Source organism: Myotis nattereri (assembly GCF_964212035.1).
Source record: "Myotis nattereri genome assembly, chromosome: 5".
In the NCBI taxonomy this organism is placed as follows: Eukaryota; Metazoa; Chordata; class Mammalia; order Chiroptera; family Vespertilionidae; genus Myotis; species Myotis nattereri.
In genome coordinates this window covers 87,249,922-87,275,330 of record NC_138080.1, presented here as the reverse complement: position 1 = coordinate 87,275,330, position 25,409 = coordinate 87,249,922, and the positions used below count along the sequence as shown (strand labels likewise).

The window sequence follows — 25,409 nt, the reverse complement described above, 5'->3', positions numbered from 1 at the left end:
TTACCAACATGTAGTTTAAACCTTGAAATCATCCCTTTGTTTTCCCTACCATTATGAACAGTCAATAAATGGAGTGAGGAGAAAATTCCAGCATCTATAAGTAAAAACACATGTCACTTTCTATTTGCTTCTGCTTATTGCCCCGGCCTCTAATAATTTGAGGAAGAGTGAATGTCTGTAAGCCAGAGACTCATGATCTGAGAGTAAACATAGAAATGGAAAAGACAGAAAATATCATTTAATGGGAACACAATTGGCCAGTTTACCAGCAGGCTCCAAATAGCAATAGTTTTGGAAAACAATGGAAAAATGTCAATCCTGTCTCATAAACGTTTTTGGAGGCCAATCCAGCCAGCTTTTGCAGCAAAGAGCATAAGCGATAGGGGGAAAGAGGGAGGTGGGAGCAACAAGCATAACCCCACCCTCAAACCCCAAGTGCGGGTGTTTAGCAGTAACATCAAATGAACAAGGAAGTTCACATAACTGCCCAAATTCCTTATTGCATGACTTCAACCTTTCTGAAATCCCAGGTTCCCTATCTGTGAAATCATATCCTTCCTACTTCATTTCTCACAGGAAAAAAATGCCAAAGTATGGATTCTTTGTTGAGTGCATTGAACATGAAGGATTGATAAATAGACATGGTTAATGCAACCTAATACCCTAGGCCAGTGATGGCGAACCTATGACACGCGTGTCAGAGGTGACACGTGAACTCATTGTTTTGGTTGATTTTTCTTTGTTAAATGGAATTTAAATATATAAAATAAATATCAAAAATATAAGTCTTTGTTTTACTATGGTTGCAAAGATCAAAAAATTTCTATATGTGACACGGCACCAGAGTTAAGTTAGGGTTTTTCAAAATGCTGACACGCCGAGCTCAAAAGGTTTGCCATCACTGCCCTAGGCCAGTGATACAGGTACACTACTTTTCTTTTTCCTCTTTTCCTCGTTCGGGCCCTATGAACCTTGACCTCTGCTTGTCCTCCTAGTCTCATTGCAAGTGAAGCTGCCAAAAATCTATTTGGTAGATGCATTCCTGTTCTGTGTTTCATCAAACATGTTTACTAACAACATGTCAGAATGATGGAGACTAGATTTGTTTCCAGAGGAGAATAGAGTTCCACGTGGCTCAGGGGCAGAAACTACCAGGCATCATCAGACCCATCTCCTCTCCTTCCAGGACCTGCAGCCGAATACCTTTCCCAGGATGTTTGTGGTCAGATGTGCTTGGTTCATAAAAATCTCCCAGCTCTCATCCTCCATGCTCTGTCTCCTTCCCCTGAGTTGATGCCAAAAAGGATAGAAATCTGAGCAGCTATGTGTTGAAGGTAGCAGGGCTCTGGAGTAGAGAAACCTAGACACCTGTATCGCCCTGTGGAGCTCACCAATCAGGAGCATCTATTAGGGGTTTCGAAAGGGTAAGAGATAAATGTCTCTTGTATTGGAGCCTTTATGCATTTGGAGGGGTGTTTGTTACAGCAGCTGTTTTCACCGAGCAAATCCAAGTTTTCTGATACTAAAAAAGAGACAAACATGATCCTTTTGTAGTTCCTAAACATGATGATTGGGTGTTCACACTCTTGTGTGAGATGAGCCTCCCACAAACCTTGTTAGGACTTCAGCACATTAGCCATCTGACATGAGAAACAAAATAAAATAATAGCCCGGTGGGCATGGCTCAGTGGTTGAGTGTCGACTTATGAACCAGGAGGTCATAGTTCAATTCCCGGTCAGGGCACATACTCAAGTTGCAGGCTCGGTCCCCAGTGTGGGGCGTGCAGGAGGCAGCCAATCAATGATTCTCTCTCATCACTGATGTTTCTCTCCCTTTCTCTCTTCCTTCCTCTCTGAAGTCAATAAAAAAATATTTTAAAAATAATATAAAAATAAATAAATAAAAGGCAGACACAAAGAGGCCATAATTAAGAATTTGATCAGCCCTGGCCAGTGTTTCTCAGTGGTTAGAGTGTTGGCCCATGCACCAAAGGGTCACGGGTTCTATTTAAGGTCAAGGACACATACCTGGGTTGCAGATTCAATCCCTGGCACCAGTCAGGGCGTGTGTAGGAGGCAACCAATCCATGTGTCTCTCTAAGATCTATATTTCTCTCTCTCTCTGTCTCTTCCTCTGCATCCATCCCTTCCTTCCACTCTGTCTCTCTAAAAATAAATTAAAAAAATAGCCTCGGGTGAGAATTTAAAAAAAAAAAAGGTATTTTATCAGGTTGATAAAAGGCTACAATATCAACAAACTCCATGACCATCCATTATAGCTGAGAAAACAGAGGGTTCTCGAGGATGCCTGAAAGGCCAAGAAATCAGATCAAAGAACTAAATAGTTCAATATAACCAAACAAGAAGCTTTTAAAAAAGTTTTCTACGGTAATTCAATAGTGCTAAGAGGCTCTACAATGCTTATATTGGGGTTGAGTAATATTTTGGAGAGATGAGAGGAAAATACGAAGGAGAGGATGAAGAGAAACAGTAAAATGGCATCAGTACGAGGACCTGCGGAGAAGACAGCCAGTGACAAATGCTCATTGTTCTGCCTGGCAATAGGATTTTAGGTACATGAAAACATTATATTGAATTTTATATTAATAGCCTTGTTATGATGTGACATAACTCTCTTCAATCAATATAATGCATTTCCTGGGATATTTTAAGGAAAACATGCTGCAGGTCACACCCAGCTTATAGGAGCGTAGGACAGATAGAAAAATTAAGAGTGGCAGTATCTACTCATCAGCAGCCAGCCATATGAGAAAGACATGAATAGGGACAAAATATAAGCCTCCAAGAACTTTTGGGGATGATGGGAGGATGCTGGATTTTCTACTACATATGAGTACGTGGTAATGCAAAATATTCTTTAGCAAGGGCTCTGAACTTGAACTGCTTATGGCTTAACCCAAGTGTCACCAGTTACTAACTTGTTAATTTATTTATCTGGGCTTCAGTTCTGGACCCTGTAAAAAGAAGATAATGCTAGAATCTATCTCCTTGTGATGCTATGAGGAACAAATTAATTAAATAATCTTAAGAGAAATAAATAGTGTCTGGCATATAGTAAGCCTTCAACAGACTTCATCTATTATTATTATTATTATTATTACTATATATTATTGCATGTGGAAGACAATGTAGGAAAGTCAGAAGTGGTGATGACTAAAACTTTTAGAGTATGAAGTTGTATGTAGTGACTTATGACATTTATGTACAACTATTGTATGTGGATGTAAAATTAGCTAACAAAGCAAAAAGTGATTGCCTAAAGAAACATTATTAAAATGAGATTATTTTTTCTGACAAAATGGCTAAAATTTGAAAGATTGCCCATTCTTGAATTTAAACTGGAATTTCTAAATATTGCCTGCAGGAATAAAAATGAGTACAACCACTTTGGAAAGTTATTTAATACTAGAGGCCTGGTGCACAAGATTCATGCATTGGAGGAGGGGGTGGGGGGTCCCATCAGCCCAGCCTGCATGCACCCTCTTGCAGTCTGGAAGCCCTCAGGAGATGTCCAACTGACAGCTTAGGTCCGCTCCCCTAAGGGGCCTAAGCCGGCAGTCAGACATTCTTAGCGCTGCCTCCGCGGTGGAAGAGGCTCCTGCCACCACCTGGCTTCTGGCTGAGCAGTGCTCCCCCTGTGAGAGTGCACTGACCACCAGGGGGCAGCCCCTGTATTGAGCATCTGCCTCCTGGTGGTCAGTGCACTGTCATAGTGACCAGTTCTTCCGCCATTCGGTTGATTTGCATATTAGCCTTTTATTGTATAGGATTATCTGTCAATACTGAACATAGACAGAACCAAGGCCCAGCAATTACACTCCTAGATGTAGACTCAGTATCTGATCACTAAAATTTCTTCAGAATGATATTTATCACAGCATTATTCTTGATATCCTCAAACTGGATTCAGCCCCAATGTCCATCAGGAATAGAATGGATAAATAAATAAATTCACACCATGGAATACTACAGAGCAATAATAATAAAAAGTGAACACCTGCTCCATACAAAAACATGGCCACATCTCACAAAAATAATGTTGAGAGAAAAAAATCCAGACACAAAGCATTAGATACTACATGGCTCATTTGTATGCAATGAATATGCAGAATTATAAATACACTAGTGGCCCGGTGCATGGAATTCATGCACATTAAAAGGGGATTAATTAGAGGAAATATTTTAATATTGCTATTTGCCCTTTCTCTATAATAGAAGTGTCAGAGATGAAAGAAAATTAGTAAAATGTATAGGAAAATCTTCCTTCTGTCAGAGTCCCGGGTGCACCAGGGGACCCAGAGTCAAGTCCCCGCCCACCCACATGCACCTCAAAATCGCGTGAGACCCAGACCCAGACCCGGCCGCCCCCCCCACCCCCCCGTATTGGGCTAGATCCAGACCCGACTGGTCCCATCCTTGTCAAGCCCGCTGGGCTGGGGGCGCAGCCTCAGGTCCCCCGGCCCAGCGCCGGGAGGGGGGGCAGAGCCTCAGGTCCTCTGTCAAGCCCCACTGGGAGTGGGTGCAGCCTCAGGTCTCCTGTCAAGCCCCACCAAGGGAGGGTGCAGCCTCAGGTTCTCCATCAAGCCCTGCTGGGCGGGGGGCATGGCCTTAGGTCCCCCGGCCCGGGTTGAGGGGAGCAGCCTGAGGTCCCCCAGCCCAGCACTGGGGTGAGGGGGGGGAACCTTAAGGTCCCCTGTCAAGCCCCGCCAGGCGGGGGGCGCAGCCTCAGGTCCCCCAGCCCGGCACTGGGACTGGGAGTGTGGCCTTAGGTCCCCTGGCCCGGCACCAGGGCAGGGGGCACAGCCTCCGGTCCCCTGGCCCGGTGCTGAGGCAGGGGGTGCAGTCTGAGGTCCCCCGTCAAGCCCTGCCAGGCAGGGGGCACGGCCTGAGGTCCCCCGGCCTGGTGCCAGGGTAGGGGGCACAGCCTGAGGTCCCCTGTCAAGCCCCAGGTCCCTGCTGATTGCTCGTTAAAGCTCGTTACAGGAACTCTGCCTCCCCTGTGGGCACAGCCATCTTGTGTTATGGAAACCCCACCTCCGCTGTGGGTGCAGCCATCTTTGTGGCGGAGTGATGGTCAATTTGCATATTCTTTATTATATGGGATAATGAATATACAGTGTTGAATATTATACAGTGAAATGACCGTGTAGTGTTACATATCCAGGTAGTAATGACCCTGGAGAGGCAGGAATAGTGATGGGTTGGGGGCGTGAACAGGATTTGTAGTAATGTGCTAGTTCTTTCCCTGGGAATTGGTTGCACAGGTATGTTTACTTTGCCATAGTTCTGTGAACTATACACTTACAACTTGTGCCCTGTTACTCCTGAAGATTTTTATAAAGAAGACCTTTGAACCCAGCCAACATGTCGCAGTGGTTGAATGTCAACCTACAAACTAGGAGGTCAAGGTTTGATTCCTGGTCAGGGCACATGCCGGGGTTGCAGGCTTGATCCCCAGTGGGGGTGGGGGGATGCAGGAGGCAGCCGATCAATGATTCTCTCTCATCATTGATGTCTCTATCTTTCTCTCTATTTCCCTTCTTCTCTGAAATCAATAAAAATATATTTTTTTTTTAAAAAAAGAAGACCCTTGATAAGGACGGACACAGTGTTAGCCCCAACTAGATCCAAGGTGGTGCTTGCTCTATGCTCCCAGAATCAAAAACTTTCAGTCCCCATCATTGTTCAGAAATGAAACCACAGAAAAGACTCTGGCCTCACCACAGAATAACCTAAAGACAATGACATTTCTTAAAGGAATTAAACAACTAAAGCACATATTATGGTCAGTTCTCCACAAGCCAATAATTCCATTCAAAGCTGTTTGCAGACATAGAAAAATTAAAAAAAAAAAGACCTTCCATTTCCACAAACCTTATTTGTCGTAACATTTCCATTGTTCTGCACAGTGGGACTTTATTAAAAAATAATTAGGTATCTTATATTCAATGTTGAAATGCATTTGAATAAGGTTTTTGAAAAAAAGTGATTTTTCAGTCTTTCTGTAGAAAATATTCAAATTCAGTCTTTTTTTTTTTACATTTGGTGATACCATTTTACCCCTGCCCCAAATATTTCATTATAAATTTAATAATCAACTCACATCACAACAACAAAAAATGTTATCTTCAACACTACTTACACTTGTAGTTTTTTATTGTGTGTTTGCTTCTTTAATATTCATCTCACCCATGAAACTAAGCTTCATTGGATTCGGAATTAAATTATTGTTGATTATGTATACAACACCTAGAATATATATGAATAAATAAATCACTAAAGTTTTCAAGACTTACCAGTGTTAATATGTTTCCATCATTTTTAAAGGAGCAGCAATAAATAAAATCTTATGCAGATCCCTAATCCATTAAGTATATACAAATATAACTATGGTGTGGGGTTGTCCTCAGGCGTGTCTATACAATCCTCTAAGTCTGAAGGCCTGAGAACCAAGAATATTGATGTCTGAGGGCAGGAGAAGATGGATGTCCCAGCTGAAGCAGAGGGCAAATGCACCATTGCTCTAACTTTTTGTTCTATTTAGGACCTCAACAGTTTGGATGGTGCCCACTCACATTTATTCAGTCTGCTGAGTCAAATGCTAATCTCCTACAGAAATATGCTCATAGACACGCCCAGAAGTAATGTTTTAACAGCTCTCTAGGCATCCCTTAGCCCCTCAGGTTGACTCATAAAATTAACCATCACAGTGACATTTAAAAAGGCTTGAAGAAATTGATAGAAGAAACCATGAACACAACTAGAAAAAGAATACTTAAGACGAAGGAAATGTCAAGTTCAAAGGCCCTGAGAAGAGTGTTTGGTGCTTTGGAAGAACAGGAAGAAGGCCAGCATGGATAGAACAAAGTGAGCAAAGCGCAGAGTTATAGGAAGTAAGGTCAGACAAGTAATAAGGGGTCACACTATTCACTGATACTTGGTCCAGTTGAAGCAGAAATAAATTCAAATAATTAGAACTCAGCAGTCTACATATGTACAGCTGTTTCGTGTTTTTTTTTTTTTGGGGGGGGGGGGGCGCGGTTGCTCAGTTATTAGAGCACAGGGCATTATCCCCTGCACTGAAGGACTGCTGGTTTGATTCCTGGTCAGGGCACATACCTGGGTTGTAGACTAGATCCTGGGTAGGAGGTGTGGAGGAGGCAGCTGATCAACGTTTCACTCTCACATAGATGTTTCTCTTTCTCCCTTTCTCTCTAAAAATCAATGGAAATCTTTTTTTTAAAAAAAGGTTATGGTTCCATCCACATAGAAAATGCAGACAATATAATGTTCAACATTTAAAATGATGGATGCAGCATTTATATGCAGAGCATAGTATAACCAAGTGAAAGTGTGCCAACATTTAAGTAGCAGTATGATGGGGGTGGAACACTATTTTTCTATGTTTTATTCATTGATTGTGTACAATTTTTAAATAATAGAAAAATAAACACTTTAAATGGAAAAAAAAATCAGATAATAGGAGAGAGAATTATTCCCTATTGGAGAAATTCTCTATTTAGTAAAAAGCGCAATGGAGATTGTTTCTTTTACTCTTAGGATAGACTGTATCTTAACTAATCAAAGCCTTAATCTAAGTTCCAATTTCTTTGGTTGCGTGTGATTAACACAATAGTTAAACTTTTGTCAAAACTGCTTCCCTTGCAATCTCTCTTAACCCATTACTGCAGCTTTTAATTCACTTGTCATATCATAATGCTTCAAATGACAAAATTGCACATATACAGATGTCATAGCCAACTGTTGCAAGTTTCTGGGATCCTAATTACATAGATGAAAGCTTGCATCACATGCAAATGGATTGAAACCCTTCGTGGAAAGAGGAATGGGGAAAAATATGCTGTATTAAAAATATCTTTAACACAGTCTTTAGGAGAAAAAAGTAGGAATTGGGTCTGAGATGAAATTATACCATTCAACCGTATTACAAGATCTCAGTCTCAGATTTGAAAGGATCTGTCCACACATCTCTTCATCCAGAAACAACAACCTTTTTAAACTACTTTGTTATTTCAAACCCTAAATGATGGATACATAAGTGTTATGCTTTCTTTATATTGTTGGAGAGTATATTCTAACAAAAGATAAGGGATCTCTCAGACGTTAAGTTAAGCCCAGAAAAATGTCAATACAACCAGTATATTAATTCCAACTACACATAAATATTTGGGATTCCACTGAATGAGGTGAATCCAACTTTTTGCTTCTTTTTAAGGTAAACCAAGAAGCATCAACCAACATTACCCTCTTCACTTTGATCATAACAACAAAACATTCCAGATATTTTATGCAGACAAAGAGTTGAAGTCCAAACTTCTGCTTTCTTACATTCCTCAAATTACTTTAAAAGGTGAATAAATAGCGAGTACGTTGTTTTGGTAACCCAAGAGATTTCTAATCAGGTATATAAGTGTTTTTGCCAAAATTTAGCATTCTTCCTTCCCTCGGGTCAGGAATCATTTTTCCTACTCACAATTGTTTTAAATTCATCTTCACTCATTTATAGATTAAGGATAAGCCTACTATATTCAAGTTTTAATAGCACATTGGGTCAAAAACAGAGAATACTCTAGGGCAATGACTATAGCCTGGTTTAAAAGCATAGGCCTAGGGGTCAAAGTCCATGGATTTCAGCCCAGCTTTTTCACTTACAAACTGGGTGACCTAGGCAAGCATCCTAACCTCTTTGAGACTCATGCCTTCATTCATAAAATAAGGATAACAATAGTACCTCCCTTCAAGGAACATTACGTGACTAAATGAATTAACACATGGGAAGTGCTTGCAGTGGTGTCTGGTACCTTGGGTGTTAATAGAGTGTTAGCTGTACTTATCATCGCCAACCTTCGTGTGCAGCTCCAGGAAATTCTTTGGAGATGATTACACCCACCCTTCCAGATAATATGGTAAGACTGATAATTAATCTCTCTGGTTCATTTAAGTGAACATCTGGTCAAGTTTTCATTCCAAACAATATCAGTTGGAATGACTCAGCCAGACCATGACTAAATAAGGCAAACATTCCCTAATTCTACTGTATTGCTGACCAAAAAAAATTTTTTTACCCTCTGCTAAGTGCCAGAGACAATGTTAAGGCAGGGTGGAAAATCATTTCATTTTACAGACAAGGGAGTGTTCAAGCTGAATACGTAATTCCAACTACAGATATCTGGACACAATATTCCTTTAAAAAGCAGATACTTACAACACCATTCATATTCTCTAGGAACCTATCCACCTAATCCTGATTATTTGTGTGATAATTTCTCCCCCATAGAGAGAAATGTAGGAGCCAATAGAACTAATGTACGAATGGCAGTCTTCAGCAAAGTTTCATGCTGCTCTGCAAAATATAATACCTTCTTGTCCACAAAACCTGATGCCCCATGGATTCTAAAAACAGCACAGCCTCTTTACTCCATAAGAGATAAAGGTATCTTTGAGGTTGTCTCTTGTCCAACCGCCACCTTTTAGACAGGAGATAATCTAAGAGTGAAGCAGAAAACTGACTTATTTCAGGTCATGTGACAAGTTTAGAACAAAAGTGGGACTTAGCTCCTAAGACTGTCTTTGCACACTATTCCTACGCTTCCCCAAACTCCAATTATTAAAAAAAAAAAGGGGGGGGTGTGATCTTGGCACATTAACTTCCAGACAGATATCCGTGTCAATTTCCTTCTTCCATTGTCTATTTGCAAACTGAAACCAAAGTTATTTCCATCCTGATCATCTGGATCCCATATGTAGCAAACTTGGCACTTTAACAAATAAACACGTTGTGAGCGTGCCAAAAAATGTCAGTAAGTGATCCACAATACCTTGCACCTGGGATGATCGATTATTGAAGATTCAGGATGGGTAGGTCCTGGGCTAATGTTTTATAGGGAATACTTCATTTACTGCTCATAAGAACCTTATCATATACTGGTAGTTAATATTGATTGCACTCTTCGACAGATGAAAAGAATTGAGGCTTAGCAAAGTTAAGTCAATTGCCTAAAGTCACAAAGGTGAGTGTCATAGTCTAGTCATTCATACACTTTGGTGGTCTCATCCCCAAACCGATTGGTAAACCTTCTTTCTAATTGGGGGTTATCACTGCCATCTACAGATCTATCAGTGTCTAATTGTTCCATTTCTGGCTTTACGGTTCACACGAGTACATTCAAGGTTTGTCGACCTGATACTGTTTATTCCAGTGTTTTATTTATTTAACAAACACTTATACAATAGTTCGGTGCCAGGCATTGTTCTAAGCAATCTATATATATCACATATATCTTTAATCTTTACCACAACTCAATCAGGTAAAAATTAATGTCCTCATTTTATAGATAAGCAATGAAGGCATTTGTGTAACTTGCCCACGGTCATGTAGCTAGTAAATGACATACGCTACCACAAAAGTAATATCATTTGATATTATACCTTTTCACTTCTTTCTTTTTTTTAAGAGCATATTTTTAAAAGAAAACTTAAAGAAGTGTTTTTATAGGAGGAAGATAGGGTCATCTCAGATTTCTCCTCATATCTGTTATACAATAAAATTCATGCCAGTAAATTTGAAGATCTAATTGGCTTTACTAAGCAATTCATGAATCTGGTGGCATCCCATCCAGCAACTAGAAGTACATGCCAATAAGTTATACAAAATGGAAGGTTTTGCCTGACTGGCATGGCTCAGTGATTGAGCATCAACCTATGACCAGGAGGTTATGGTTTGATTCCTGGTCAGGGGACATGCCCAGGTTTCAGGCTTGATCCCCATGGGGGGCCTGCAGGAGGCAGCTGATCAATGATTCTCTCTCATCATTGCTGTTTCTATTTCTCTCTCCCGCTCCCTTCCTCTTTAAAATCAATTAAACAAATTTTTTTTAAATAGAAGGTTTTTATAAGTAGAAAGAGATTGGGACTAAGAATTTATTAAAGTGGGTTACTTCAGGCAATGACATCTTTCTTCAGGGACAGGCAAGGGATCTCCTCAGACAAATTACCTCACTAGTGTTGAGCAGGACATTCCAGACTGATTGGTGTAAAATTTTACTCCTGGGAGAGGCTGGAACTGCAATTAGATTAGGTATTAAGTTTTGGCTTGGTGATGTGGCTTAGCAAAAGTGACTCCATTTTGGCCAGTTTCTTTCTTTTTTAACATCTCCCATACCATGGTAACCTTGGTATATGCCAAAGATCACAATATGAAAATTACTGCTTTGGAATGTGCTTGAATAATTTTTTTCTTCCTCAGTTTTTTCACATAATTGTTACCTGTTGTCAACCCAAAGGAATTGTGTTGCCACAAGTAACAGATGATTACTCTGCCATTAAAAAGGGATTATTATAAGGACTATATAATAACATGGCAAGGCAGTTATCATGTAATAAGTGGAAAAAATGAACAATTTTGCATGCACTGTATGATTATAGCTACATAAAAGTCTACTTGTATATGCCTATATTCTTTGAATGCCTGAGTAACAGCAGTAGAATCATGGGTGATTTTTTTTTTCTTCCAATTTCATCTGAAGCTATTTAGCATCTAAAGAAAAATACCCTAACAGTGTTGGGCCACGGACTGGAGCTGGTGGCCCACCCCCTCCCTCCGCTGCTCCCGCTCGCCCTCCTCAGAGCAGCCCTGGGCCCGCCTACCCGTGTCCAGATTTTTAAAAAATACAATGTCTAATGGTTATGAAGACCACATGGCCAAATCTGCAGGGATGACGTTGGAGAAATTTTTTTTTTTTTTTTTTTACAGTGTAAAATTTTTATATTTAGAATTAGGCAGATGGACTCAGTTTAGATGATTCCAATTTTGTTGGCAACATCCAAAGCATCATAGTCAGGAGCCAGTCGAACATATGCCTTCTTCTCGCCATCAGGCCTGATCAGGGTGTTGACCTTGGCCACATCAATGTCATAGAGCTTCTTCACAGCCTGTTTGATCTGGTGCTTGTTGGCCTTGACATCCACAATGAACACTAGTGTATTATTGTCTTCTGTCTTCTTCATGGCTGACTCGGTAGTCAGGGGGAATTTGATGATGGCATAGTGGTCAAGCTTGTTTCTCCTGGGTGCGCTCTTCCGAGGGTATTTAGGCTGACTCCGGAGCCTTAGTGTCTTTGGCCGTCGGAAAGTGGGTGACGTGCGGATCTTCTTTTTTGTGTGGCTGTGGACGCCTTTCAACACTGCTTTCTTTGCCTTCAAAGCCTTTGCTTTGGCTTCGGCTTTGGGAGGGGCAGGGGCTTCCTTCTTAGCTTTCGCCGCCATCTTCGTAAAAAGCGACATTGGAGAAAAAATTTAATTGTCACCTGCCTCCCTCCAAACGTGACCCTGGATAAGTTGCACAGTCTCTTCAGCAGCATTGGTGAAGTTGAATCTGTAAAACTTATTCGGGACAAAGTCACAGGACACAGCTCAGGCTATGGCTTTGTGAACTACGTGACTGCAAAGGAAGTAGAGAAAGCAATAAACACACTGAACCGCCTGAGGCTCCAGTCCAAAACCATCAGGTGTCATATGCTCAGTGGTTGAGCATTGACGATGAACCAGGAGGTTACAGCTTATTGTATGATTATCTATAATAATAAAAGCATAACATGCAAAATAGACCGGACGTCCTTCTGGATGACCTTCCAGACAAAGCTGGGGCTGTGAGGAAAGCCTGGTCCTGGATGCCAGAGGGAAGCTGGTGCCAGCAGCCAGGGGAAGGAAGGCCTACTCTTACACAAATTTTGTGCATCAGGCCTCTAGTATCCATGTAAAAGGTCAACAGAGGTCAACAAAGATGCCTACTTGTACATTAGTGGGCTCCCCAGGACCATGATCCAGAAGGACATGAATGACATGTTCTCTCAATTCAGGCGAATCATCAGTTCCTGGGTCCTGGTGGACGAGATGAAAAGTTTGTTCAGAGGTGGGAGCTCATCCAGTTTGACAAATGGTCTGAAGCAGAAGAGGCAATGACCAGTTTCAATGGTCATAAACCCCCAGGTTCCTCTAAGCCTATTGCAGTGAAGTTCGCAGCCGATCCCAACCAGAACAAACACCTGGTGCTGCTCTCCCAGCTGTACCGCTCGCCATCTAGGTGGTTCGGAGACCCCGTGCATCATAGGCACAGAGATTCAGGATCTCCCCTGTGGGCATAGATCACCTGAGTGGGCTGTGGTGTCAGTGTTCCAGGCAACGGGTCTTCCGGCTGGTGCATCAACCTTGGGCAAGATGCCTCTGAGGGAATCCTCTGGCATATGTTTGGCCCCTTTGGTGCAATCACCAACATGAAAGTGATTCTCGACTTGGACACCAACAAGTGCAAAGGTTTTGTGACCACAACAAACTACGACGAAGCCACGATAGCCATAGCAAGTCTGAACGGCTATCGCCTGGGGGACAAAATCCTACAGGTTTCCTTCAAAACCATCCGTTCCCACAGATAACTCACTTTTTGTACAAAATGGATAATTCAGAGAGAAGTTGGAGCGTTTTTGTTAGTGTACAATTCATTTTGCACCAATGTTCACAAGTGTTTGTCTTAGTCTAAATGTGAAGTGAAAAGGTTTTTATACTCTGAGACGCAACCAACATGTTCAAATATTTGAAATCCCACAATGTCAGACCAACTTTAAGTTTCTTAAGTTATTTTCTTTAAAATATATATATTAAACAGAAATCTAAGTAGACTGAGCTGACTAACCAGTCCCTCGGGATGGTTTAACATCTACAACTGTCTAACACCCATTTCATTTGGTATCTCCACAAACTGGAACAAAAGAAATGACCTTTTAGTTTTTATGTTTAAACTAAAGATGTTAGGTGCTGAATGTGTATTTTCTCAATTGCTTCAACATTAAAAAATAATATATTTTGTTATTGATTTCAGAGAAGAAGGAAGAGGGAGAGAGAGATGGAAGCATCAATGATGAGAGAGAATCATTGATGGGCTGCCTCCTGCATGCCCCACACTGGGGCTAGCGCCTGCAACTTGGGCATGTGCCCTGACTGGGAATCTCCTGGTTCATAGGTCAATGCTCCACCACTGAGCCACACTGGTAGGGCAACTGCTTCAACATTTTAAGATATTTCTGCTTTGGTTGACATGAAATTGTTTCCCCAAGCAGGTCCCATTCCCACCTCCTGGTCACTCAGTCCCAGGTTCTGCTGAGTGGTCCTGGCAGTGCCCATGGGCCACCTCCAGGGAGGGAGGGGGGCACATGCCAGGCCAGGCCCCCCAGAGGAGGGCACAATGTTTCTCAATCCCAGACCTCAATGGGAACGTACCAAAGAGTTTCATGGAAACTCCATATATTCCTGAGTCAGATGTAAGCCCCAGGCACACCTGAAGATGGGTTGCTACTCTGACATTCTGAGTTCCTATCCACACATTGCATGTACAGTGCCCCACACATCAGATATTATTATTCACGGTCATTTCTTCAGTTTCTAAAAGCATTTAACACAGCTCAAATGCATGATAGTTCTATTTTTAATAACGCATAAACATTTGAGCATTGTATTTCTCACATCCCTTCTTGTGAGTGCTAGACTTTTTTCTATTTTAATTGGATTTTGTTTTTGAAACTTTGCTTTCATATGAACACTAAGCAGAAAAGTACTTACTTCTTGCCAATTATCTATTGACAGGAAAAAAAAAAAAACAAATTTAATTACATCCATACATATGGGAATCCCACATACGTAAGAAATTCAGAGACAGAATGTTAAAATTAAGTATATAGGGCATTTTGAGCTAAGGATGAGGTAAGGTGCCCTGAGGCTTCAGAGGGAAGGAAGTTCACTGTAGGATGATAAGAGCAAATTGTTCAGTAATTAACAGTTTGCCCTGCCATATAGATAAGTAAAAAAAGTTATCTCTGATAATCTCTTATTATGGGCAGGCCCCTAATTTAAATTCTTCTAGGTTGTTAAGGTAGGTACAGAAGTTTCTCTTGAGCCTAAATAGGGTCTTGGTTGTCATTTGCTCAAAACGATTCCCATACTACAGAGGCACATCTTGGTGTGACTTGTTCTGAACTCCTACACCAGAAATTGTCCAGAGTTCAGTTCCCCATCTTTCCCTCAATGGAAGATCATCTAGTCTAAATGTAGCCCTCAGATTTCTCAGAGCCACATGGTAACTGATGTTTCAGTCCTGAAGTCTTGGACAAAGGTCAGGTTTTTCAAAAGAGGATGCACCTTATGAAATTTAAAGTTTATAACAGGCTCTCTTCTCGAAGAAGACATTTGTTTTTCTTTTTAAAAACAGTTCAACATTGAAGATATTGTGAAAATTAGAAAAAGAAAATGTTATATTGATTGCATTTTCCATGTGAGACCAATGGAAACAATTCTATTTAGAGCCGGCCTGATGGTTTTCAGAATCTCCTAAACCTGTCTTGTTATCAGAACAAACTGGGAAGCTTTTGGAAATTATAGGTGCTTGGGCTGGCAGGAGATTATGACTCGGTATACAAGGGATGGGTCCTCTCTGGTTTGTGTAAGCAAAGATCTATAACTAGGCCACAAACAACAACAACAAAACCATCCCAGGGTGACCAGCTGTTCTGATTTTGGCACTAGAATCCCTATATCCCAGAAAACTCTTCAGTCCCGGGCAAACAGGGACAGTTGGTCATCCTAAATCATCTTTCCAAACTCCTAACCAAGCCTAAGAGAGTGGGACTAAGAAGTTGAAAGAGTGGGTTATTTCAGGCAAACCCTACCATTTTGTGCAACTAGTTTAGAGCCCTTGCCAGATGGGGTGCTGCCAGATTCATGAATTGCTCAATAAAGGCAATTAGATCTTCAAATTTACTTGGTTGATTTTTGCTTTGTTTTTTAACAACTGGAATCTCCTTTAGTCATGATGCTAACACAGAGAAATGAAAACCAGAAAGAATGCAGTGAAATCTTTGAATTGAACAAGTCATATCTTTGCTGGAGTGTTGAAACCACTTTGATTTTTCAGCCTCTAACTTCCCAAATGTTTCTCTTTCCCATTGAGCATTTTATTTAAGAGCATAAGATAGGGAGTCTTAGCTGTTAGGATTCCAACCTAAAATGCCTCTTAGGAACAGGCCAAAAGAATGATGATTTCATCCAACATGTTGGTCCAATCCTCAGACTTCATGGATAAACATTGTTTTTATTTTTGTTTCTTCTTTTTTTTAACTTTCCAAATGGCAAGATAGTCAACTCAGACATTAACAAGAAGGTTTTCTTTCAAAGTTTGGACTGGAATTAAAGTGTTTGGGTCATTTGGTCCATCTGCTGACATTGGGATGGGGTAGGGTGTAATTCTTGCATTGTATTCCCTTTTAAGGTATCGAATAAGAACTCTTGAGCTTTAACAATGGGAGGAGTGCTGTTTATTATTAGAGATTTATTCTATTATGGGGAGCACACATTGAACCATGAGAGGCAACACAACATAAATGTAGTTTACAAATGTAGTGAAAAGTGACTTTTTGCCCTTTCTGCATTAAATCATAGTGTGGGGGCAAAAGCTGACCAAACAGTAATCTTTCAATCATTGTTCCAAATAAAACTCTGTTGTTTTCCCAGTAAAAATAAAACATTGTTATTTTTACCTTTCTCAACTCTGTGTTAAGGGGAAAGAAATTACATGGAAGTCCTAAAAGATATGATTTCATAACAAGTCCTTTTGACATTTCATCCTCAATGCAGAATCTTAGGTAAAGTTGGCTTATAACATTTTAATAGCTTTGGCTATGCTTTCAAGTATCTTATTTACTTTAACAATAGGCTTCCTAACCAGGATCACAGAGCAAGTAATCTATTGTTAAATCAGCCTGTCATCCTAGCTGAGGCCAAAAAAAATCAAGAGATGGTGATGATTTGGAGAAGCTGAGGTGACTGGTGTGCAGTCGGCAGGCAGTATTGGGTAGTGGCTTAGCCTACTGGCTCTGGAGGCAAACTGGTTGTGTTCACCAGGCTTTCCCTCTTACTAGCTCTGTAATAACAGTCCCCGTTTGTAAAATGGAATAATAATACTGACCCCATAGAGCTTTTCTGGAGCTGGAATGAAAGAAAGAAAGCATCTAGCACATGTGAGAAGTGAGGTGATGTAATTCTCTCTCATGTTCCAACCACATGGGCTATATTTGTTCCTAAAAGGAGCTACATGCTCAGTTTTGAGTATAGGTCTTCACAGATGTCATTTCACTTGCAGGAAGCTCTTCTTGGCTTTCACCTTACTTAATTGTATCATCTTTCCAGCCTCAGTTATTTAGGGAGGCCTTCTCCAGCCTCCTAAACCACAGGCTGGTCATAACACCTTCCTGAACCTTCCCCCCCTCCTTTTTTTTTTTTTTTTTTGTCAGAACTGGCATATAATAAGCGCTTAACACATGATATCTGTTTATTGACATCATTCTTATTTAGAAACTTAGTGTCAACAACCAAATACACGGGGGGAAAGATAGCTTTACAAAATAAGGTGTTTGTAGCCAATGGATTCTCCCACCTCTTGTTGTCAGTAACCAGATTAATGTAGAAGGCATCACGCAGCATTTGCCAAATTTCAGTATTTCCCATATATATCTAATACTTACGCTGTTTTCCCAAAAATTTTTTATATTGGTTCACTTTTGTGCTTAGATTAATTTGTTCTGAGGAAAATTAAATCACAACCTTAAGGAGAAACCAGTCTTTGGGAATCACTAATCTATTGCATCTCCCTCCTTTTCCGTATCAGAAACTGAGGCCTAGAGAAGGGAAGCAAATTTCCTACAGTCTTTTCTAAGTACTGTATACTCCAAGGCCACCAATGGCAGTCATTCAGGTCTCCCAGCTTAGCCTGCATTCTTTGCCATATTTCATATAGTCTCATATGAGTTTCATTCCAGGCAGTTTTAGTTGGGTTGAGACATTTGGAAGGAACTAACAGAATAATCCGTGCTTATTTTTGGTAATTTATCCAGCGGACTAAGGCATCACACTGGTGGTAGCTCTCTGTGTCATAAAATGATGCCCTCATTCTACAGCAGAATTTACATCGCAAAACCATGTCAGCTGAGTGACCATCCTTACTCTCTCGTAAGAACCACTCTTGCCAAAACCGGTTTGGCTCAGTGGATAGAGCGTCGGCCTGCAGACTGAAAGGTCCCGGATTCGATTCCGGTCAAGGGCATGTACCTGGGTTGCGGGCACATCCCCAGTGGGGGGTGTGCAGGAGGCGGCTGATCGATGTTTCTCTCTCATCGATGTTTCTGACTCTCTGTCTCTCTCCTTTCCTCTCTGTAAAAAGTCAATGAAATATATTTAAAAAAAAAAAAGAACCACTCTAATAGCGTCTACCTACTCTACAAGCTAAGACAATAAAGTCAATGAGAACAAATTTCATCATTACAATGGAAAAGCTGTATTGCAATGGAAAAGCTGCTTCTCCTTTATAAAACAGCCTTATTGAGATGAATTCTCATGCAATTAAAGTATGTGTTTAGTGTATTCACAGGGTTGTGCAACCATCACCACGAAATAATTTTGAAACAGTGGGGTTTTGTTTTGCCTCTAAAAGAAACCAGTCTCCATTACCAATCCGCATCACTCTTCCTTCCTGCCCTAGTCTCCTCAGCCCAGAGTAATCACTAATCTACTTAAGCTACTTTCTGTCTGGATGGATTTGCCGATCCTGGACATTTCATAAAAGTGGAACCATTCAATATGTGGTCCTTTGTGGCTGTCTTTTTGCACTTCGCATAAGGTTTTCAAGGTTAATCACGTTGTGGGATGTATCAGTACGTCATTGTTTTTTGTAGCTGAGTAATATTCTATTGTTATTCATTAGTTGATGGACATTTGGATTGTTTGTATTTTATGGTTATTATGAATATGCCACTATGAATATTCACTTACAAGTTCTTACGTGAACGTATGTTCTCATTTCTCTTGGGTTTAATACCTAGCAGTGAAATCTCTGGGTCTTATGGTAATTCCACATAAAGTGACTGGTTTGTCTGCTTAAAATCCTTGACTCCTCCTTAACAGTCTTCCCTCTCTCCCTTCTATTTTGCTGTATAATTCCTTCCACTTTGGCTATAGTCTTGGTGAAACTGTCAATCAACTCATTAAGACCTCCCCTGGCCAAGGAGTTGAGCATGTGGTCCAGGTCCTACCAATCAGACGCTCTTTCTCTAGAATTTTATTCTTTAGCTGAGGAACAGTGAGGCAGAAAGAAGTAGGAACTCATTCATCACTGCCCATTGATTTTCTACCATGTACATCTCAGAGTTACACTTATACTTCAACTTTTTCTTTAAATATTCAATTATACCATATCCTTCCAATAGATTCTCTGATTTTGTTTTTTCCTCAAGCAGATCAAAGTTAGGTTTGTAGCTTGCATGCACCTTTTGACACATCTTAAATACCTTCTTTGAATAAATAAAAATGCATGCCTCTTTTTTACCCAAAACTGGTCTTTCTGTTGATGCTATAATTTAATAATTATAAGTTATAATTATTAATATATATTAATATATATTAATTATATATTATAATATATAATTAATATATATTAATAATATAATAATTTAATCCACTCACATCTCCCTCTCCCCATACTCAGTCCATTATCCAAGAGGAAAAGGAAAAACACCCTTCATTATAAGCTCTGGTCGCAAAAATGAGGAATTCAAGCAAGTCCCTGAATTCACTCTGTGTCCCAAAGACAAAGATGCAAACACCCAGAGCCGCCGGCAATAGTTCTTTCTTGGTCAAGTTGTAATCTGAGGCTTTTACAGACCATGGTCCCTGCTCTTTCATGTATATAAAAAGGATGCAGTTAAAACAAATTAAAGGCCTACATGCCTTCATCCTGTATTAACCCACAGACCCACAGAAGGGTTCTCAAACTCAGAAATCAGATCCCGAACTACCGTCTTTCTAACTGTGAAAGACAAAATACACAGGACAATTAAAGAGATGATTTTATTCAGGCTGTTGCAATAAGAAAAATGTCCATTAATGAAGGACATCTCAAAGAAAAATATGGGGACCTGTGGTTTTATAAATGGAATTAATGGGAATCATGAGGCAAAGGGGAGGCAGGGCCCAACTGAGTCATCCAGGAAGGGTGTTTTTTGTGGTGAGCTCTTTCCTGAAGCAGTAAAGCTTGGGAAATTTATTTCTGGGAGCAAAATGCTTACATAAAATTCAGTCTTTCCTTCCTTCCTTCCTTCCTTCCTTCTTTCCTTCCTTCCTTCCTTCCTTCCTTCCTTCCTTCCTTCCTTCCTTCCTTCCTTCCTTCCTTCCTTCTTCCTCCCTCCCTGTTTCTCTCCCTCCCTCCCTTCCTTCTTCTTTCCATACTTTTGCTCATTCAGGAAATATATATTGAGTATCTATTTTTATGCTAGGACCATGGCTCTGGGTTTAAGAGAGGATCCTGCTGTCAAGGGTCCTTGTGAAAGGAAACAGAGCTTAGGAGGTGACCTGTGTAGGCTGAAGGAGCACTTGGTTTTGAGGCACTCTTTTCCTCTTACTGCCTCTTCTCATCATTCCCATTGCATGTCCCCTCCCTTTCCTTGGTCTCTGTGCCTTGGGTCAAGATGCCCCTCTTGATCCAGATAACACTTCTACATTTTCCTACCACCTTCAGGCCAATATACCTTTTCCTCTAAGGAATTTTTCTGTATTTCAAATGACGTACCTGAGATAACTTTGGGAGGCTTTAATGGTCCCTACCAAGGTCATGGCATTTATTAATAGAGATGGTCTACTTTTTTTTAATTTTATGTAAAGCGTTATCTTTAAGCAGCTTCAGGACAGCCTCCAGTCCCCAGTGCCCTCTGCCAGCTAGATTGTCTCCTATAAATACGTGTAGAAGTTCTAACAGGTTCCCAGAGATGAATGAATCTCTCCTTCCCTTATTTATATTCTTTAACAATCTACCTTATTGAAATTATTTATAAATTTCTGCTCTGGTAAAGACATTTTTTATTCATTTGTCTATCTCCCCAAATGCCTTTTATACCTATAATGTGTACATTTTTCTGCATTTAAGGAGCAGGAGTGAAGTGTAAGCATTATAGGGAAGATTCTGGGCTTCATTGGAAAACTACATTGTCTAGAACACAGCCTTCCATTGTTATCTTCCTCTGATTCCATGGGAGCTACAATTCTGTAGGCTGCGAATAATTGATAGCAATGTAAAACATTTTTGTCTATAGATGCGCAAATTCTATCCATTGGAGATCCAACAGACTTCTGCCCCTTCCCCACTGTGGAAGAGTCCAGGTTTGCCTCACTTCACATTCATTTCAACATCCCTGATACATACATGTCTTCTGTTGTTTAACACATCTCTAATTTCCTCATTGAGTTGGTAAAAATCTCTAACCGTGTTCATATTCATGCCTATATGAAGTCATGATTTTACCTATTTTTCAAAGATATATTTTAACAAGGTTGGATTACATTAAATCCCTCAGAGCATCAAGGTGCAAGGAAATTCTTGATAGGCACGGCTTCAGGGGAAATAGAGTGTAATAGTTGAGAATATCAGATTTGCAGTAGACTCTGAGTTCAAGTTCTACCCAGATCTAGTTTTTTCTTCCCTAAGATCTATGACCTTGAGCATGCTACTTATCCTCTCTGTGCCTCAGTGGAGACAATAGTACTTGTTTTATAGAGTTGTTATAAGGACTTCATGAGCTCGTCAAACAATGTGTGGCATCTGGTAAGATCCCAATAAATACCAGCTTTTATTATTATTAATTAACTAGAGGCCCGGTGCACAAAACTTTGTGCACTTGGGGGGGAAGGGGGCGTCCCTCAGCCTGGCCTGTGCCCTCTTGCAGTCTGGGACCCCTTGGGAGATAACGCCCGGCTGGCTTAGGCCTGCTCCCAGGTGTCAGAGGTCAGGTCCAATCCCTAGGTGCAGCCCCCTGTCATGCATAGAGCAGGGCAGATTGGGAGGTTGCGATGCCACCCTCAGTCACGCTCAGGGTAGGGCCGATTGGGGGGTTGGGGCACCGCCCCCTGTCACACTCAAGGCAGGGTTGATGGGGAGGTTGCGGCGCCACCCCCTGCCACACACAGAGCAGGGCCAATCCAGGGGTTGGGGTGCTGCCCCCTGTCACGCACAGAACAGGGCCCATCAGGGGGTTGGGGAGCTCCCCCCTGTCACTCACAGAGTAGGGCCGATAGGGGAGTTGGGGCACCGCCCCTGTCACACACAGAGCAGGGCGGATCAGGGGGTTGGGGCGCCGCACTCTATCACCCACAGAGCAGGGCCGATCAGGGGGTTGGGGTGCCGCCACTGTCACACTCAGGGCAGGGCCAATGGGGAGGTTATGGCTCTACCCCATCACACACAGAGCAGGGCCCATGGCGGCGAGGGGGCGGGGGGTTGGGGTGCCGCCCTCTATCACCCACAGAGCAGGACCAATCAGGGGGTTGGGGCGCCACCACTCTCACACTCAGGGCAGGGCTGATCAGGGTGTTGGGGTGCCACACCCTGTTTCACACAGAGCCTCAGGGCGATCAGGGGGTTGGGGAGCTCCCCGCTATCAGGCACAGAGCAGGGCTGATCAGGAGGTTGTGGCCCCGCCCCCGTCACACACAGAGCCTCAGGGCGATCAGGGTTTTGGGCGCTGCCCCCTGTCACACTGATCCCGGTGCCGGGAGTCCTCTCGGCTCTGCAGATCCCGGTGCTGGGAGGCCTCACGGCTCCGCTGATCCCGGTGCTGGGAGGCATATTACCCTTTTACTATATAGGATAGAGGCCTGGTGCATGGGTGAGGCTGGCTGCTTTGCCCTGAAGGGTGTCCTGGATCAGGGTGGGGGTCCCCACTGGGGTGCCTGGCCAGCCTGGGTGAGGGGATGATGGCTGTTTGCAGCTGGTCACACACCCTTCAGGGTGGGGGTCCCCACTGGGGTGCCTGACCAGCCTGGGTGAGGGGATGATGGCTGTTTGCAGCTGGTCACACACCCTTCAGGGTGGGGGTCCCCACTGGAGTGCCTGGCCAGTCTGGGTGAGGGGCTGAGGGTTGAAGCTCCCAACTGCTCCTTTTTTTCTTTTTCTTTTTTTATTCTGGGCCAGCTTTAGCTCTGGCTCCAGCTCTGAGGACTCTGCTGCTGAAAGAAGGTGTCTGGTTTGTTTGGGTTCTATAATCGAAACAATGTATAACTCTAGCTCTGAGATCCCGGCTCACTGAAAGCAGGTTTCTGGGGTTTTGTTTAGCTTCTATATTTGTTACAATGTTTCAAACTGCAGGCTCGGAACGTTGGTTTCCTCCGTCACTGAAGCAAGCAAGCCTCATGTTAGTTTCAAGCTGCCTGGCTGTCGGCCGCCATCTTGGCTGGCACTTAATTTGCATATCGCCCTGATTAGCCAATGGGAAGGGTAGCGGTCGTACGCTAATTACCATGTTTCTCTTTTATTAGATAGGATAAGGAAATATGTACGTAAATTCTGTGTCCCATTAAATCTTAGCAGGTTAGAGACAGAAAGCAAACTTTTCCCAATCACATGTCTCAAGTATTCACAGCCACAGTTCCATTTATAGAAGGACAAGTGGAGATGACAGAAAGAGTTAGAACCAAGTTCACTTGAGGTATTATTCTGCAGTCTTGTTCCACTTTGCAAATAAAGCATTTAAATGTTAGCCCTGGGATTTTCAAACCAAGGCCTCTAATTGGCAGACAAGGGGTCCTTCCTGTTTCTCTGTCACTGTTAGACACCACCCCCCATGCCCACTTTCCCAGGATTTCTTACAAATCTCCCCTCTGACTCAAAATAGAAAATGGGCTAAGGCACAGCTATCGGGGTCATTTCTATCAGAGGGGACCCATTTTCGAGGTATCAATTTAGAATCCCATTCTAGCCAATTCCTGCTGGAGTGTTTTCTGAGACATTTTGGGGGCCTTTATGACCTTACGTTATTCCATCTCTCTTTGTGGCCAGATGATAGCAAAGCTCCTTTTGGGGTATCTGCGATTGACTGTCTGGAAGATAACAATAAAAAAGAGGATAAAAAAGACAGAAATGTTAGCGGTAGAAAAAGGCAGTGTCAGACTGACCCAGGAAGCCGGGTTGAGAGAAGCAATCTTTGCACACACATGGCGATTTGTAAACTCTTCAGGAGAAGAGTTACATCTCAGGGAAGCAGTCACGGTGCTTGGGGTGTTTTTTTGCTGTTTTACTGTCATATTATTTTGTTTTGAGGGAAAGGGGTTTTTGCTTTGTTTTGTCTATATCAGAACAAAAATTTAAAAAGATGTTGATACATAATTTAGCTTTGAATTGGTTTTCTACCAATTTCTTTTTTTCTTAAACATATTTTTATTGATTTCAGAGAGGAAGGAAGAGAAAGATAGAAACATCAATGATAAGAGAGAATCATTGTTTGGCTGCCTTCTGCACGGCCCCATTGGGGATCAAGCCCGCAACCCAAGCATGTGCCCCTGACCAGAACCGAACCTGGGACCCTTCAGTCCACAGGCTGAAGCTCTATCTACTAAGCCAGATCAGCTAGGGCATCTACCAATTTCTTTGAATTCACTTTGAATCTGGTTTTCTCCATAGCTAAACCATATTTGCCCATAGTATCAAGTTTCTTAATTATGAATTCGTGGAACCTTTTAGACGTCAAGATGAGTAAATATTTAAAGCATATATGTCTTTTTTTTAATTGACTTTTAATTAATTAATTAATTTTTATCCTCACCCCAGGGGATATATTTATTGATTTTATTTTTTATTTCATTTATTTATTTTTTAAAATCTTTATTGTTGAAAGTATTACATATGTCCCCTTTCTCTCCCATTGACCCCTTACAGCCCGCCCCCAACCCCCAACCCCCACCCCAGGCCTCCACCGCCCTATTGTCTGTGACCATGGGTTATGCATCTATGACGCATATATATGTTAATCAATTCTTCTGGGAACCTTACTTTTGTTAGTTACTTAAAAGGATCAAGAGGAACCCAAATTTAAGACTCATTGCTCTGGAGGATTTTAAAAAGTGGAATAAGTTTATCGTTTCTCCCACTCATCAGGCAATAGGAACATGCAAGTGAAGCAGAGCTTTGACTCAGCCTTTGTTCCATCTTTGCTCCACAGCCAGCTCATGACGTGAATGAATGTGTCATTCAGGGAGGAAGAGAGTGATTGCAAGACACCACAGGGTGTGTGACCATTGCAATTTCACAGAATAACACAAGACCACTTTTCAAAATTCTTGCCTCTTTAGTAAGCCATAAAAAAAAAGAGAGAGAGAGAAGGCGGGAGAAATGGGTTCATCTTTTCTTTGGAGAAGTAAGCCTTCAAGGTCAACTGCTTAAGAGATGTAGACCAAGTTCATTCAAGTGTTAGATAATATTCTGATTATTTAGAATGTTTGGAGGGATTTGT

At 41.7% G+C, this 25,409-nt stretch overlaps 1 protein-coding gene and 1 pseudogene across 2 annotated transcripts; one reads left to right on the top strand and one right to left on the bottom strand.

Moving 5' to 3' along the window:
- Positions 1-11,831: 11,831 nt before the first annotated feature.
- LOC308519979 (large ribosomal subunit protein uL23-like) lies at positions 11,832-12,324 on the bottom strand (the record flags this gene model as incomplete). The annotated part of the gene is made up of 1 exon (XM_081092354.1): positions 11,832-12,324. One exon carries the CDS (start codon positions 12,322-12,324, stop codon positions 11,836-11,838), a length of 489 nt encoding a protein of 162 aa, XP_080948480.1. The 3' UTR covers positions 11,832-11,835.
- A 15-nt stretch (positions 12,325-12,339) lies between these two features.
- LOC308520300 (ELAV-like protein 1) lies at positions 12,340-13,472 on the top strand (annotated as a pseudogene). Its single transcript has 2 exons — positions 12,340-12,565; positions 12,804-13,472. The product of its transcript is annotated as an ELAV-like protein 1 (transcript).
- Positions 13,473-25,409: the final 11,937 nt, after the last annotated feature.